Source organism: Salmo trutta, chromosome 39 (assembly GCF_901001165.1).
Source record: "Salmo trutta chromosome 39, fSalTru1.1, whole genome shotgun sequence".
In the NCBI taxonomy this organism is placed as follows: domain Eukaryota; kingdom Metazoa; phylum Chordata; class Actinopteri; order Salmoniformes; family Salmonidae; genus Salmo; species Salmo trutta.
In genome coordinates, this window is record NC_042995.1 from 11837897 (window position 1) to 11853755 (window position 15859).

The 15859-nt window shown below is 41.0% G+C and overlaps 1 protein-coding gene across 7 annotated transcripts in view; it reads left to right on the forward strand.

The window, feature by feature from the left end:
* The first annotated feature begins 268 nt into the window (after nucleotides 1-268).
* The window catches only part of LOC115179500 (zinc finger protein OZF-like), a 103267-nt gene continuing 87676 nt past the window's right edge, over nucleotides 269-15859 (forward strand). Inside the window, exons 1-3 of one of the 7 annotated variants that reach the window (XM_029741062.1) lie at nucleotides 269-996; nucleotides 2674-2910; nucleotides 14374-14622. In XM_029741062.1, coding sequence (XP_029596922.1) covers nucleotides 855-996; nucleotides 2674-2910; nucleotides 14374-14622 — 628 coding nt within the window. In that variant the 5' untranslated portion in view covers nucleotides 269-854. Of the gene's footprint in view, nucleotides 997-2673; nucleotides 2911-12987; nucleotides 13636-14373; nucleotides 14623-15859 lie in introns of those variants that run through there. The other 6 variants (XM_029741063.1, XM_029741066.1, XM_029741064.1 and 3 more) reach the window with 6 other exon arrangements.

A 15859-nucleotide genomic window follows, 5' to 3' on the forward strand; every position in this document is an offset into this window, starting at 1 on the left:
TGAGAGGGGGTGTAGCATGCACAGGGGAGGACCAGGAAGTTGATCTCAGATTCTATTCAGAATTGACAGATTGACAGTGAGGACAAACCCAGCCTGCCTCTCTCTTTCCACACTCTAAATCTACAGTCACTGGGTCCTGATTGTGACAGTGGAGCCTAGTTTGCACTGCAGGATCCAGAGATGGCATCAGTAGACAGGCTTCCATTGACCCAGGTTTATTAGACAAAATAACCTACAGAAAAAAATCAGGAAACATTGAAGAACCACAGTGACATTACGTGGAGGTGTAAGAATGGCGCTGCTAAGATCAGAGATTCATCTCCTGAGTACATACTGTACCTAGTCCCCTGAATACCAATCAAGTAATCTCACATACAGGACTTCAAGTTGTAAAATAGTAAACTACTCCTTTAATGGAGTGGTGGGCTCTATGAAAGGATGTTTCACACAAAAAACTTTATTGTAGTATTTTGTTCATTAGTACACTGCAATCACGTTTTCAAGAACTTTCAGTACAAAGCAAAAAGTGTGATGATGATGATGATATGAAAATGACAAATGATTATTGCATGTAATTTGCATCATCACACTTTTTTGCTATGTACTGCAGTGTACCCTAATCCTGTGTACATTTGTAATTTGATTGAACTATCCCTTATATTGCCGTTCCTTTGGAGTTACATTTAGTTGTGCTATAAATAAATAGTCATTTATTTTTTAAAGAAAACTGCTTTTGTCATCTCTTAAAGAATTTTTTACTTAAGTACTTTAGTTTACACCACTGAGGAGGCGACGGCAGCAGCATCTATCCCCTTCTCATGTAATGGGGTAAGGGCCATCCCAAGGATCCCAGAATGCACGGAAGGTTGCACTGTGGTAGTGGAGAACAGGAAGTTCCCGGCAGGCGGGCACCATTCTTCAGAATAAAGAAAGCGCCAGAACGGTGCAGTCAAGAAAATAACCGTTGTGTGTGTCCGTTTCAATTTACTACTACAGGTATGTAATAGCGCGTTTAAATTTTACAATATCGAACGAACATGTAATTCCATGCTAGGTAACAAATCCATTAAGGTATTATCACGTTTGATGTGTAATTCTTGTATCAAACCGAGTGAAGAACGTGGTAAACTATTTTACAAGTCACATAGCTAGAGACTTTGGGTTTGTCTGAGTGGATGTACATATTTTTCTCAAGGTAATTTCATAAAGAATCCATTTATTTGACATTTTTTGTTGCATGTTATTGGTTTTGTGTAAAATTAACGAGCTGGTAAAATGGCGGCGCCCACTCGGTCTGTTACTACAGTGTGAACGGGAAATACAATTGTTTTTTGATTGAAATGATACAATAATGACGCGGTTGTTCAGGAAAATAGTAACAATGCTGCCTAAAACAAACAGTGACCTTGTAATGTACAACATGTTTGTTTTTTTGTCAATTTTATGTGAATTTATCAAATCTACTATAAAGTGCTCTTACGTTGTGTTTAATGTGAATGAATTAATGTTTTCAAATCACATTTTGTCACATGCGCCGAATACAACAGGTGTAGACCTTAAAGTGAAATGCTTACTTACAAGCCCTTAACCAACAATGCATTTTTAAGAAAATACCTTAGAAAAAGTAAGAGAAGAATAATTAAAGAGCAGCACTAAATAACAATAGCGGAGCAATCTACAGAGTCAATATGTGGGGGAACCGGTGTCGAGGTAATTATGTACATGTAGGTAGAGTTATTAAAGTGGCTATGCATAGATAAGAGAGTAGTAGCAGCAGCGTGTGTGGGGGCAATGCAAATAGTCTGGGTAGCATTTGATTAGCTGTTCAAGAGTCTTATGGCTTGGGGGTAGAAGTTGTTTAGAAGCCTCTTGGTCCTAGACTTGGTGCTCTGGTACTGCTTGCTGTCCGGTAGCAGAGAGAACAGTCTATGACTAGGGTGGCTGGAGTCTTTGACAATTTTAGGGCCTTCCTCCATCACTGCCTGGAATGCAGGAAGCTTGCCCCCGGTGATGTACTGGGCTGTACATACTACCCTCTGTAGTGCCTTGCAGTCAGAGGCCAAGCAGTTGCCATACCAGGCAGTGATGCAACCAGTCAGGATGCTCTCGATGGTGCAGCTGTAGAACTTTTTGAGGATCTGAGGACCCATGCCAAATCTTTTCAGTCTCCTGAGGGGGAATAGGTTTTGTCGTGCCCTCTTCACAACTGTCTTGGTGTGCTTGGACCATGTTAGTTTGTTGGTGATGTGGTCTCCAAGGAACTTGAAGCTATCAACCTGCTCCAATACAGCCCTGGTGTAGTACAATTCGATCTTAGTCCAGATGTTAGTCCTGTATTTGTTGTCAATGCTTAGCTACCTGATCTACTGAAATGAGATCAGTGCTTGATTTGGACAGGAGCTCACCGGAGCAGAGTACTTACATTTCTACTGCTTGAGATCATGTTCCTCTTATAGAATATTAGCTCAACAGTATTGTGTAGCTCCTGGCCCTAAATATAAACAGTACCGGCACCCAAAATGAGCACGGGCACCTATTTCAGTCCAAGTCAAGCACTGAATTAGATAATTGAACAAGAAGAAATATAATATATTTTTAGGGAATAAAGAAAGTGCCTGAACTGTCAAGACTAACTTCTGTGTCTTTTTTTCTTTATTACTACTGGCCGACTAGAATTAAGTCTGAGGCCGGTAACATCAACAGTGAGGACAGACCCAGCCTGCCTCTCTCCTTCCACACTGAGTCCAAACCTACAGTCACGGGGTCCTGATTGTGACAGTGGAGCCCAGTTTGCACTGCAGGATCCAGAGATGGCATCAGTGAAGCTGGAAGACTGCAGTGAAATACGGGAGCTGAATGTTAACATTAAAGATGAAGACGAGGAGAAGATTGGGACATCTGTTTCTCATGGTAAGAGCAGGTTCTAACTAAGTTTGTTATTCATTCCAACTTCCCACTGTGCATGAAAAGTTGCTGTAGAACTGTTTCATTATTAACTGTTTCAATGAGAAGGTATATATTATTTTATGGTACTGAGGCTTGCATGGTTTGACACCAGTATTGTCAGCATTTGTTTTATTCACTGGGCTATCTGGAGTGCTCAGAGTCTTTTTTTTATACATTTTTTTATTTCACCTTTATTTAACCAGATAAGCCAGCTGAGAACAAGTTCTCATTTACAACTGCGACCTGGCCAAGATAAAGCAAAGCAGTCCGACACAAACAACAGAGTTACACGTGGGATAAACAAATGTACAGTCAATAACACAATAGAAAAGTCTATATACAGTGTGTGCAAATGAGGTACGATTAGGGAGGTAAGGCAATAAATAGGCCGCAGAGGTGAAGTAATTACAATTTAGCAATTAACCTCTCTGGGGTATGTGGGACACACTATTCAACAGCCAGTGAAATAGCAGGGCGGCAAATTCAAAACCACAACAAATCTCATAATTCAAATTTCTCAAACATACAACTATTATATCCCATTTTAAAGATACACTTCTCATTAATCCAACCACGTTGTCCGATTTCAAAAAGGCTTTACGGCGAAAGCAAATTTTGCAATAATCTGAGTACAGCGCTCAGATATCAAAACAAGCCATACAGATACCCGCCATTTTGGAGTCAACAGAAATGACAAAAATTACATTATAAATATTCACTTACCTTTGATCTTCATCAGAATGCACTCCCAGGCATCCCAGTTCCAGAATAAATGTTTGTTGTGTTCGATAAAGTTAATCTTTGTCCAAATACCTCCATTTTGTTCGCATGTTCAGTCGAGTAATCCAAATCCACTGTGCTCGCGCAGTGAATTCAGACAAAGTCAAAAAAGTTATATTACAGTTCGTAGAAACATGTCAAACGATGTATAGAATCAATCTTTAGGATGTTTTTATCATAAATCTTCCATAATATTTAAACCGGACGATTCCTTTGTCTTCAGAAATGAAAAGGAACACAGCTAACTCTCACGTGAGTGCGCACCACTGAGCTCATATCATTTTCTCAGTCATCTGATTCCAATGGCTCTTATTCTCTCCCCATTCACAGTAGAAGCATGAAACATCGTTATGACTGGTAACATCTAGTGGAAGCCTTACGAAGTGCAAAATGATCCCATTGACACTGTATACTGCATAGGGAATCACTTGGAAAACTACAAACCTCAGATTTCAGATACTGGGGTGCAAAGGAGCAAAAAAATAAATAACAGTCTGGGGATAAGGTGGGTTATTTACAGATGGGCTATGTACAGGTGCAGTGATCTGTGAGCTGCTCTGACAGCTGGTGCTTAAAGTTAGAGCGAGATATGAGTCTCTAGCTTCAGTGATTTTTGCAATTCGTTCCAGTCATTGGCTGCCTTTCCTTCCAGTTCTCTGCTGCCGAAGGAGGGATTGGCTTTGGGGGTGACCAGTGAAATATACCTGCTGGAGCGTGTGCTACGGGTGGGTGCTGCTATGGTGACCAGTGAGCTGAGATAAGGCGGGGCTTTACCTAGCAAAGACTTATAGATGACTTGGAGCCAGTGGGTTTGGCGACGAATATGAAGCGAGGGCAAGCCAACGAGAGCATACAGGTCGCAGTGGTGGGTGGTATATGGGGCTTTGGTGACAAAATGGATGGCACTGTGATAGACTGCATCCAATTTGCTGAGTAGAGTATTGGAGGCTATTTTGTAAATGACATCGCTGAAGTCAAGGATCGGTACGATAGTCAGTTTTACGAGGGTATGTTTGGCACCATGAGTGAAGGATGCTTTGTTGCGAAATAGGAAGCCGATTCTAGATTTAATTTTGGGTTGGAGATGCTTAATGTGAGTCTGGAAGGAGAGTTTACAGTCTAACCAGACACCTAGGTATTTGTAGTTGTCCACATATACTAAGTCAGAACCGTCCAGAGTAGTGATACGGGCAGGTTCAGTTGAAGAGCAGTAGAGTAGAGGTGGATCAGAGAATCACCAGCAGCAAGAGCGACATCATTGATGTATACAGAGAAAAGAGTCGGCCCGAGAATTGAACCCTGTGGCACCCCCATAGAGACTGCTAGAGGTCCGGACAACAGGCCCTCCGATTTGACACACGGAACTCTATCAGAGAAGTAGTTGGTGAACCAGGCGAGGCAGTCATTAGAGAAACCAAGGCTGTTGAGTCTGCCGATAAGAATGTGGTGATTGACAGTTGAAAGCCTTGGCCAGTTAGATGAATACGGCTGCACAGTATTGTTTTATGATATCGTTTTCGGACCTTGAGCGTGGCTGAGGTGCACCCATGACCAGCTCGGAAACCAGATTGCATAGCGGAGAAGGTAGGGTGGGATTCGTAATGGTCAGTGATCTGTTTGTTAACCTCTCTTGGGCAGGTGGGACGCTACCGTCCCACCCACGTTCACACTATTCAACAGCCAGTGAAAAATCAGAGTGCCAAATTCAAAACCACAAAATGTCATAATTCAAAGTTCTCAAACATACGACTATTTTACACCATTTTAAAGATACACGTCTCCTTAATGTAACCACATTGTCCGATTTCAAAAAGGCTTTACGGCGAAAGCATAAAGTTAGATTATGTTAGGACAGTTCCAACACAAGAAAAACCACACAGCCGTTTTCCTAGCAAGTACAGGCATCACAAATACCAGAAATTCAGCTAAAATTATGCACTAACCTTTGACGATCTTCATCAGATGACACTCCTAGGACATCATGTTACACAATACATGCATTTTTTGTTCGATCAAGTTGATATTTATATCCAAAAACAGCCTTTTACATTGGCGCGTGATGTTCAGAAAATATTTTGCCTCCAATACTGCCGGTGAATCAGCACAACAATTTACAGAAATACTCATCATAAACGTTGATAAAATATTAAACTGTTATTCAAAGAATTATAGATGAACATCTCCTTTATGCAACCGCTGTGACAGATTTCAAAAAAGCTTCACGGGGAAAGCACACTTTGCAATAATCTGAGTACCGTGCTCAAAAAATACACTAGGCAATACAGATACCCGCCATTTTGGAGTCATCTAAAATCATAAATAGCATTAGAAATATTCACTTACCTTTGATCTTCATCAGAAGGCACTTCCAGGACTCCCAGGTCCACAATAAATGTTGTTTTGTTCGATAAACTCCATAATATGTCCAAATACCTCCTTGTTGTTAACGCGTTCCGTAAGCTACTCCAAGTGTAGGAAGCGCGCCCAAAATGTCACGACGAAAAGTAAAAAAAGTTGTATTTATGTTCGTTCAAACATGTCAAACGTTTTATAGCATCAATCTTTAGGGCCTTTTTAACTTAGAACTTCAATAATATTCCAACCGGACGATTCCAGTGTCTTGAAAAACGTTTTGGAACACAGCTAACTCTCACGTGATTGCGCGCCAATGAACTCATGTGCTTTCCTGAGTCAACAACTTCCAACTTCCTCTGTTCGCTCTCTGTTCATCATAGACGCCTCAAACAACTTTCTAAAGACTGTTGACATCTAGTGGAAGCCTTAGGAAGTGCAAAATGAACCCTAAGTCACTGTGTGTTCGATAGGCAATGACTTCTCAGGTTTTGGCCTGCCATATCAGTTCTGTTATACTCACAGACATCATTCAAACAGTTTTAGGAACGTCAGAGTGTTTTCTATCCAAATCTACTAATAATATGCATATTCTAGTTCCTGGGCCCGAGTAGTAGGCTGTTTAATTTGGGTACGTTTTTCATCCGGCCGTGAAAATACTGCCCCCTACCCTAGAGAAGTTAACCTGTTATGGCTTGATCCCGTTAGCGGGATTGATATGACGACAGCCAGTGAAAGTGCACGACGGCAAATTCAAAACAACAAAAATCTCATAATTAAAATTTCTCAAACATACAAGTACTATACACCATTTTAAAGATAAGATTCCCCTAACCCTTGTTTCTCTTTCCCCTATCCTCATTTTTCTCCCCCAAATCCTGAACTACTGAGCTATATGATCAGTTCAGTTATTGCCTTAATTCAACACACCTTGTCTACCAGGTTGGTTAACTTCTATGGGCTAGGTGGGACGTGACCGTCCCACCTGCGGGACACACTATTCAACAGCCAGTGAAATAGCATGGCGCGAAATACAAAACAGCAAAAATCTCATAATTTCATTTTCTCAAACAATCAACTATTTTACACAATTTTTAAAGATAAACTTCTCGTTAATCTAACCACATTGTCCGATTTCAAAAAGGCTTTACGGCGAAAGCATAAAATTAGATTATGTTAGGACATAAACTTCACAAGAAAAACCACAGACATTTTCCAAGCAAGGACATGCATCACAAAAACCAAAAATGCAGCTAAAATATTCACTAACCTTTGATCTTCATCAGATGACACTCCTAGGACATCATGTTATACAATACATGTATGTTTTTCTCGATAAAGTTCATATTTATATCCAAAAACATCATTTTACATTGACACGTGATGTTCAGAAAATGTATTCCCACCAAAACATCCGGTGAATGTGCACATCAATTTACAAAAATACTCATCATAAACATTGATTAAATTTACAACAGTTATTGAAAGAATTATAGATATGCTACCGCTGTGTCAGATTTTAAAATAGCTTTTCGGCGAAAGCACATTTGTCAATATTCTGAGTACAGAGCTCAACCATCAAAGCAAGCTATACAGATACCAGCAAAGTTCTGGAGTCAACTAAACTCAGAATTAGTATTATAAATATTCTCTTACCTTTGCTGGTCTTGGTCGGAATGCACTACCAGGACTCGTACTTCCACAATAAATGTTATTTTTGTTCGAAATACTCCATATTTATGTCCAAATACCTCAGTTTTGTTCGTGCGTACAGATCACTATCCAAAAGGCATAACGCGTGTGCGTAAAATAAGAGACAAAAAGTCAAATAGTTCCATTACTGTTCATAGAAACATGTCAAATGATATTTACAATCAATCCTTAAGGTCTTTTTAAATTAAAACGTCGATAATATTCCAACCGGACAATAGCGTATTCATTCCAGGAGGAAAAGAATGAGCGGCGCGCCAAACGTGAAAGCGCAGTAAACAACTCCCTGCTCCCAGGCAGTCCACTGATAAACTGAGCTCCTGTTCTTTGCCCAGTAACAGGAGACACATGAAAGACGTTTCTAAAGGCTGTTGACAGCCAATGGAAGCCTTAGGAAGTGCAAAATGACCCCACAGACACTGTAGTTTGAATAAGGATTAGATAGAACTACAAATCACTTCCTGGTTGGATTTTTTTTCTCAGGTTTTTGCCTGCCATATGAGTTCCGTTATACTCACAGACATCATTCAAACAGTTTTTGAAACTTCAGAGTGTTTCCTATCCGATATGCCAATAATATGCATATCTTAGTTTCTGGGAGTGAGTAGGAGGCAGTTTACTCTGGGCACGTCAGTCATCCAAGCAACTCAATACTGCCACCATCCATAAGAAGTTAACTTGTCTTTTGAAGACCGTAGAAAGGCAGGGTAGGATAGATATAACTCTGTAACAGTTTGGGTCTAGAGTGTCTCCCCCTTTGAAGAGTGGGATGACCGCGGCAACTTTCCAATCTTTGGGTATCTCAGACGATACGAAAGAGGTTGAACAGGCTAGTAATAGGGGTTGCAACAATTGCAGTGGATAATTTTAGAAAGAGAGGGTCCAGATTGTCTACCCCAGCTGATTTGTAGAGGTACAGATTTTGCGGCTCTTTCAGAACATCAGCTATCTGGATTTAGGTGAAGGAGAAATGGGGAGGCTTGAGGAAGTTGCTGTGGAGGGTGCAAGGCTGTTGACCGGGGTAGGGGTAGCCAGGTGGTAGTAGATTTAAAGAAGTGAAGTAGACAAACTGCCAGTGTTTTAAAAGTTCTATGAGTGAAGGAAAAGCAGCCAACAAGTGCTCAGCATATGTGGGAACTCCTTCAAGACTTTTGGAAAAGCATTCCTCATGAAGCTGGTTGAGAGAATGCAAAGCTGTCATCAAGGCAAAGGGTGACTATTTGAAGATTCTCAAATAAAAGTCTAAATATAATTTATTTAAAAACAAGTTATTACATGATCCCATATGTTATTTCATAGTTTTGATATATTCACTATTGTTATACATTGTAGAAAATAGTAAAAATAAAGAAAAACCCTTGAATGAGTAGGTGTTCTAAAATCTTGGACCAGTAGTGTAAGTATTCAGACCCTTTGCTATGAGACTTGACGTTGAGCTCAGGTGCATCCTGTTTCCACTGATCATCCTTGAGACGCTTCTACAACTTAATTGGAGTCCACCTGTGGTAAATTCAGTTGATTGAACATGATTTGGAAAGGCACACACCTGTCTATATAAGATCCTGCGTGTCAGAGCAAAATCCAAGCCATGAGGTCGAAGGAATTGCCTGTAGAGCTCTATGATAAAGATTTTGTCGAGGCACAGATCTGGGGAAGGGAACCAATAAATGTATGCAGCGTTGAAGGTCCCTGAGAACAGTGGCCTCCATCTTTCTTATTTATATATATTTTTTTACACATTTATTAGTTCCAAATAGAACAATCAACAATTACAGAAATAGCATTTTCTTGTTTTTTTTCTCCCCCCCACACACACCCCAACCCAAAGATGGATAAAAACATAACCAAACATTAACAAAAAAAGTCCTCACATCTCCAATAAAAATAAATAAAGCCGAAGTACGGAGTAAAGGGTCTGAACTTATGTAGGTGAGATATTTCCGTTTTTTTTGTATCATATGGTTCAAATTTAAGTTAATTTTAGAAGCACTTAAATAAGGGCTGTGTTTCGTGTAGGCTTACCCTGGCGTGACGTTTTTATAACCGTGTGAATTTCTCTTGGATAATGTGATTTATCAATATATTCGGCTGTATTTCTTCTCAGATTTGAAAATGCTAATTAGCGTCAAAGTAGACATCATGCAAAACTACAAATCCCTGCATGCTCCTGCACATCATCTCTAGCTGACACCTTTGCTAACAGGTATTGTGTCAATTTAAAGCTTGCACAAGACAGTTCACAGAATTGTCAATTTAAATAAATGTATCCCATTTATTCATTACTTAACCCAGAGATCCTTACCTTTGTCTTGATTTGGCAATCTTGTCTAGACCATCAGAATGTGTAGTTGTTTATGATAGCCACATTAGCAGCTAATTACATAACATTTTTGTGGGGGTAAATACAGGCAAATATATTGATAAGTTATCTTGTCCTAGAGAGATTTACACAGTTATCAAAACGCCAGCGTAAGCCTACATGAAACACAGCCCTAGTTTTAGGTGTTTCTAAAATCCCTTATGGGAAAAATTATTGGAACCATTTTCCTGTTTGACTGCTAGGTTTTATGCATATTAGGATTTATACTGTGGTACTCGATTGGTATGTAGCTACCCGAAGCTAGTGGGGTGTGGATGAGCTGAGACACGTGGTAAAATGGGGGGGGGTAGTGGAGTGGGGGATTGCACAAGCCTTCTGGAAGATGTGATGGTGGACAGGGGGGGGGGGAAAGGATTTGTTAATATGAAATGGAGCTCACAGTACTTTTAGAAGAGCTACAGGAGGAAAGTGAATGTGACGAGTGATGAATTAACTGGGGTGGCGGGTGCAGCGATGACCGCCGAGAAATGAGCCGAGTGTGGTGAGGAAATGAGCCGAGTGTGGTGAGGATATGAGCCGAGTGTGGTGAGGATATGAGCCGAGTGTGGTGAGGATATGAGCCGAGTGTGGTGAGGATATGAGCCGAGTGTGGTGAGGAAATGAGCCGAGTGTGGTGAGGAAATGAGCCGAGTGTGGTGAGGAAATGAGCCGAGTGTGGTGAAGGTAACTCAGAGGGGACTCGTGGTGATTTATTGTTTCTCTTCTGTCCAGAGGGAGTGGGTGTGACTAGGGACAAGAATTGACTTGAATTGCTCTGCGGAATTGAAAGGAGTTATAACGGGGTTAGGTTTAAGTTTTGAGGAGGAGCAGTTGAAATGGAAGATTCCAGATGTTTGGTGAGAGAAGACGTCGTCATGTGGAGTTTTGATGCAGAGTCTCTGCCAGAAGGGTAAAGGTAGGAAGTGTCAGTTATCCCGTGAGCGCTTTTGTTCTGTAAATACTACAGTGTTTTAGGTGTCAGGTTTATGGGCCTGTTGCAGCAGTGTGTAGGAGTGAGATACCTAGACGTGAGAAGTGTGTAGGAGGGCAGGAGATGAAGAACGTTCTGTGTGTTAGTTGTGGGGGTGCAAATGGAGCTGGAGATCTGAGGTGTCAGGTGTGAGAAAGGCAGATTGAGGTTGCCAGGGTTACAGTATTACAGAAAGTGTTCTTTGCCAAAGCAGTGAAGAGAGTGGTAGAGGAAGATTGGTACAGGGTGAGGGATCTTGAGAGGATTCCTGTGAGTAGGCATAGACCAAGAGAGAGTGATGGGAAGAATTCATTAAGGTGGGCTTCATTAAGGTGGGCTTTTTAGCGTTTATAGCCATGGTTGTCAATTGTATTGCAGAAATGGACAATTTATTGCTCTCAAATTTTGTACACAAATTCGTGTACATCCCTTCTTAGTGAGATTTTCTCCTTTGCAAAGATAATCCATCCACCTGGCAGTTGTGGCATATCAAGACGCTGATTGAATGGCATGATCATCATTACACAGATGCATCTTGTGTTGGTGACAAGAGTAGCTGAGTAGGTCCTGCCTTGGCAGCAGCCAATGGGGATCCCTAATAAATATAAATACAAATACAAAAATGCCACAGTCTCAAGTTTTGAGGGAGCATGCTATTGGCAAGCTGACTTCAGGAATTTCCACCAGAGCTGTTGCCAGATAATTTTATGTTAATTTCTCTACCATAAACCGCCTTCAATGTTGTTTTAGAGAATTTGTCAGTAGGCTCAACCAGCCTCACATCTGCAGACTGCCGTGTATGGCATTGTGTGGTTTGCTGATGTCCATGTTGTGAACAGAGTGCCAAATGGTGGTATCAGGATTATGGTATGGGCTGGCATAAGCTACAGACAACCAACACAATTGCGTTTTATCGATGGCAATTTGAATGCACAGAGATCCCATGACAAGATCCTGAGACCCATTGTCCTGCCATTCATCCGCCGCCATCACCTCATGTTTCAGCATGACAATGCACAGCTCCATGTCGCAAGGATCTGTACACAATTCAAAATGCTGAAAATGACCCAATTCTTCCATGGCCTGCATACTCAGACATGTCACCCTTTGAGCATGTTTGGGATCGACATGTACGACAGCTTGTTCCAATTCCCGCCAATATCCTGGAATTTTGCACAGCCATTGAAGAGGAGTGGGACAACATTCCACAGGCCACAATCAACATCCTCACCAATTCTATGTAAAGGAGATGTGTCCCGGAATAGGCAGCGGCAGCTACCCACTTCTCCAGTGCTTACTGTGTACATTGGGAGGAGCTGGAACCAACAGTGAGCCCAAGAGGTGGTGACCTGGGGGTCTCTGAGGTACCAGAACACATAAAATACCTTTATAATAAAGCATTGCATGCATTATCATGGCTTTAGCGTACTGGCATAGAGCAGTGGTGTGGAGACACTTGCAAAAGTTGCACACATGGAGTACATTTATTGGAGTCTGGGAAAAATGTTGCCCTTTCATTCAATTCTACATCATTTTAGATGACTGGAGACTTTCGCAGAATCTTTTTTAATACCTCACAAATGACCAAAATGACAGGCTACTTTGACACTGACAAACTGAGAATCTGAGATCAATAAAAACGACATTCTCTAATACATCAATAGCCTAGGCCAGGTGTGAGGAGAAACACATTGTACAATATGAGGAGGAAGTTATAGTCCTTAACAAGCTTTCCAGTTTCACTGACTCACCCAATGATGTGCAGCTCACTCACCGGCCAAAAGCTTCTCTCTCTTGCTTTACTTTGTAAAACATGCTGTTTTCTCAATAGACCTTTTTGGAAGTTGATAACTTTGGCTAAAATTAAGCACCGCTCTTCAGATATAATGGGGTAGGGCCATCCCAAGGATCCCTGAATGCACGGACGGTTGCGCCAAAGATTTTATAACTAAACCAAGATGTACCACAGCTGGACGCTTCCAATGGGAACAGTTGAGTCAGTGGGCAATACCGAGCATGAGCTAGTGAGATCCTATTGGTGTGTTCTAGCACATATCTGCATATTTCTGTTAGGGAACGCCACTGTGAAGCGTTCATGTGCAAAAACTCAATTCGCGTTCCTTCTAAACAATGCACTTTTTTTTTTATTTTGCAAAGGGTAAACTCTACAAAACTTAGTCCACTCTGTTCACAACTGATTTTAGTGTTGGGAACAGAACTGTATTAAGATCAGATGTTTCATCGATTAGAACATTTGCAGAATGTCAGCCAAAATCCATCTCGTTCCATCTTCTCCCACTGCCGGCCAGTGGGCTTCCTCTCACTACCCTATTTGGTAGTGCGTGGAAACGCAAAGCGAATGCTTCACATTTATATATCCGGTGAAATATCTGTCTCATTGTTCTATCTGTGGCTGCGCTGTGGTAGTGGGGGAACAGTAAGTTCCGGGCAGGCACACACCATTCTTCAGAATAAAGAAAGCGCCGGAACTGTGCAGTCTGTTTCTGTATGACTACAGGTATGTAATAGCAGGTGTTAAACTTTCTAAAGTTAGAAAGAACATGTCATACCATGATAGGTAACAAATCTGTTCAATTACATCAAACCTGATAACGTGATAACTATTTTACAAAGTCCCATAGCTAGAAACTTTGGGTTTGTCTGAATGGATGTACATTTCCGGAAGGTAATTTAATAATCAATTTAATTCGGAGTTCATTTAGCATGTTGGTTTTGTGTCAAATTCATGACCTGGTAAAATGGCGGTGCCCACCCTGTCTGCGTCAACGGACTTCAGTGCGGGTGCATCAGAGAGAGACAATTTCACGGTCTCACAAACAGTAACCTCGTACTATATGGTTTTGTGCATTTATGTGAATTTGTGAAATCTACTATAAGTTAAGCGCACTTATTTAAAGGGTCTAATTTGGATGAATTCATGTTTTGTTGTCAATGCTTAGCTACCAGATCTATTGAAATGAGATCAGTGCTTGACTTGGACAGGAGCTCACCGGAGCTGAGTACCGTCACCTCAAATGTCTACTGTTTGAGCTCATGTTCTTCTTATAGAATATTAGTTCAACAGTATTGTGGGGCTCCTGCACCTAAATATAAACAGTACCGGCACCTATTTCAGTCCAAGTCATGTGGTGAATTAGATAATTGAACAAGAAGCAATATAATATATTTTTAGAGAATAAAGAATGTACCGGAACTGTCAAGACAATAACTTGTCTGTTTCTCATTGTTACTACAGGCCGACTCAGAGTAAGTCTGAGTCCGGTAACATCAACAGTGACGACAGACCCAGCCTGCCTCTCTCCTTCCACACTGAGTCCAAACCTACAGTCACTGGGTCCTGATTGTGACAGTGGAGCCCAGTTTACACTGCAGGATCCAGAGATGGCATCAGTGAAGCTGGAAGACTGCAGTCAAACACTGGAGCTGAATGTCAACATTAAAGATGAAGAAAAGGAGGAGAAGATTGGGACATCTTTTTCTCATGGTAAGCACAGGTTCTGTCTAAGTCTGTTGTTCGCTCCAACTTCCCACTGTGCATGAAAAGTTGCAGTAGAACTGTTTCAATGAGAAGCTAGATGTTTTTTCATGCTACTCAGACTTGCATGGTTTGACACCAGTATTGCCAACATTTGTTTTATTCACTGGGTTATCTGGAGTGATCAGAGAGTAGACTAAAGAAGTGAAGTAGACACACTGCCAGTGTTTTTTTTTAAATGTCTATGAAATGAGTCTGTGTAGGTACTGTCGTGGAAATATTGAATCAAGTATTTCTAAGATACCGGAGCTTGTGAATTGAAATAGACTTATTACTAAAGTAACAACGCCGAGCAATTCCATGGAAGAACTGATTCTCAGTACTCAGCTTTTATACAGTTTTACCCTTACATAACATTGTCACTCCACTTTATGTAAATTATTAATACCTTCTAGCCTTGGCCACCCTAATCTTGCTGCCTTTCTTATTGGCTCAGACATTAGGTCATAGATTCTATTGGTGGCGTGACACACAGACATGCACACTCCTACTGCAGGTCTAATGGTGCCTATAACTGATTAGCTAATGTTCCTGTCCAAAGGCCTTTACAAGTTCAGGCTGATGTTGTCTATGTATGATTAACCCATGTCCAGTAGCCTTCACAAGATCAGATATGGCCCAGACCAGTCACGTCTGTGTTGGTCTACCTTGCCTCATCCACACGGATTCTGCTTACTGTTTTTTATATGTCTAATGGTTAACTCGATATTGATCCAGCTCTGTACATTCAAATGGGCTCAGCCTTCATTCTGCTTACACATGTCTAATATTTAACCTTATATCGATTCTACTTCAAAGAGAAAAGTATCGGTACTGAAAATCACCAGATGACTCAATTCTCTAACATTACTATCCCTTGTGATAGTGAGTGGAGAATGACACGCCCCTTTTTAGCTTTCAACTCTTACCCACTTAGAGTGGTTTTATTCCCCTTTTGTGTTGTACAGCCTACTGATATGAATACATACACTACCGTTCAAAAGTTTGGGGTCACTTAGAAATGTCCTTGTTTTGAAAGAAAAGCACTTTTTTTGGCCAATGAAAAATAAAATTGATCAGAAAAACAGTAGACATTGTTTTGTAATGTTGCAAATGACTATCGTGGCTGGAAACGGCAGATTTTTTATGGAATATCTACATGGGCGTACAGAGGCCCATTATCAGCAACCATCACTCCTGTGTTCCA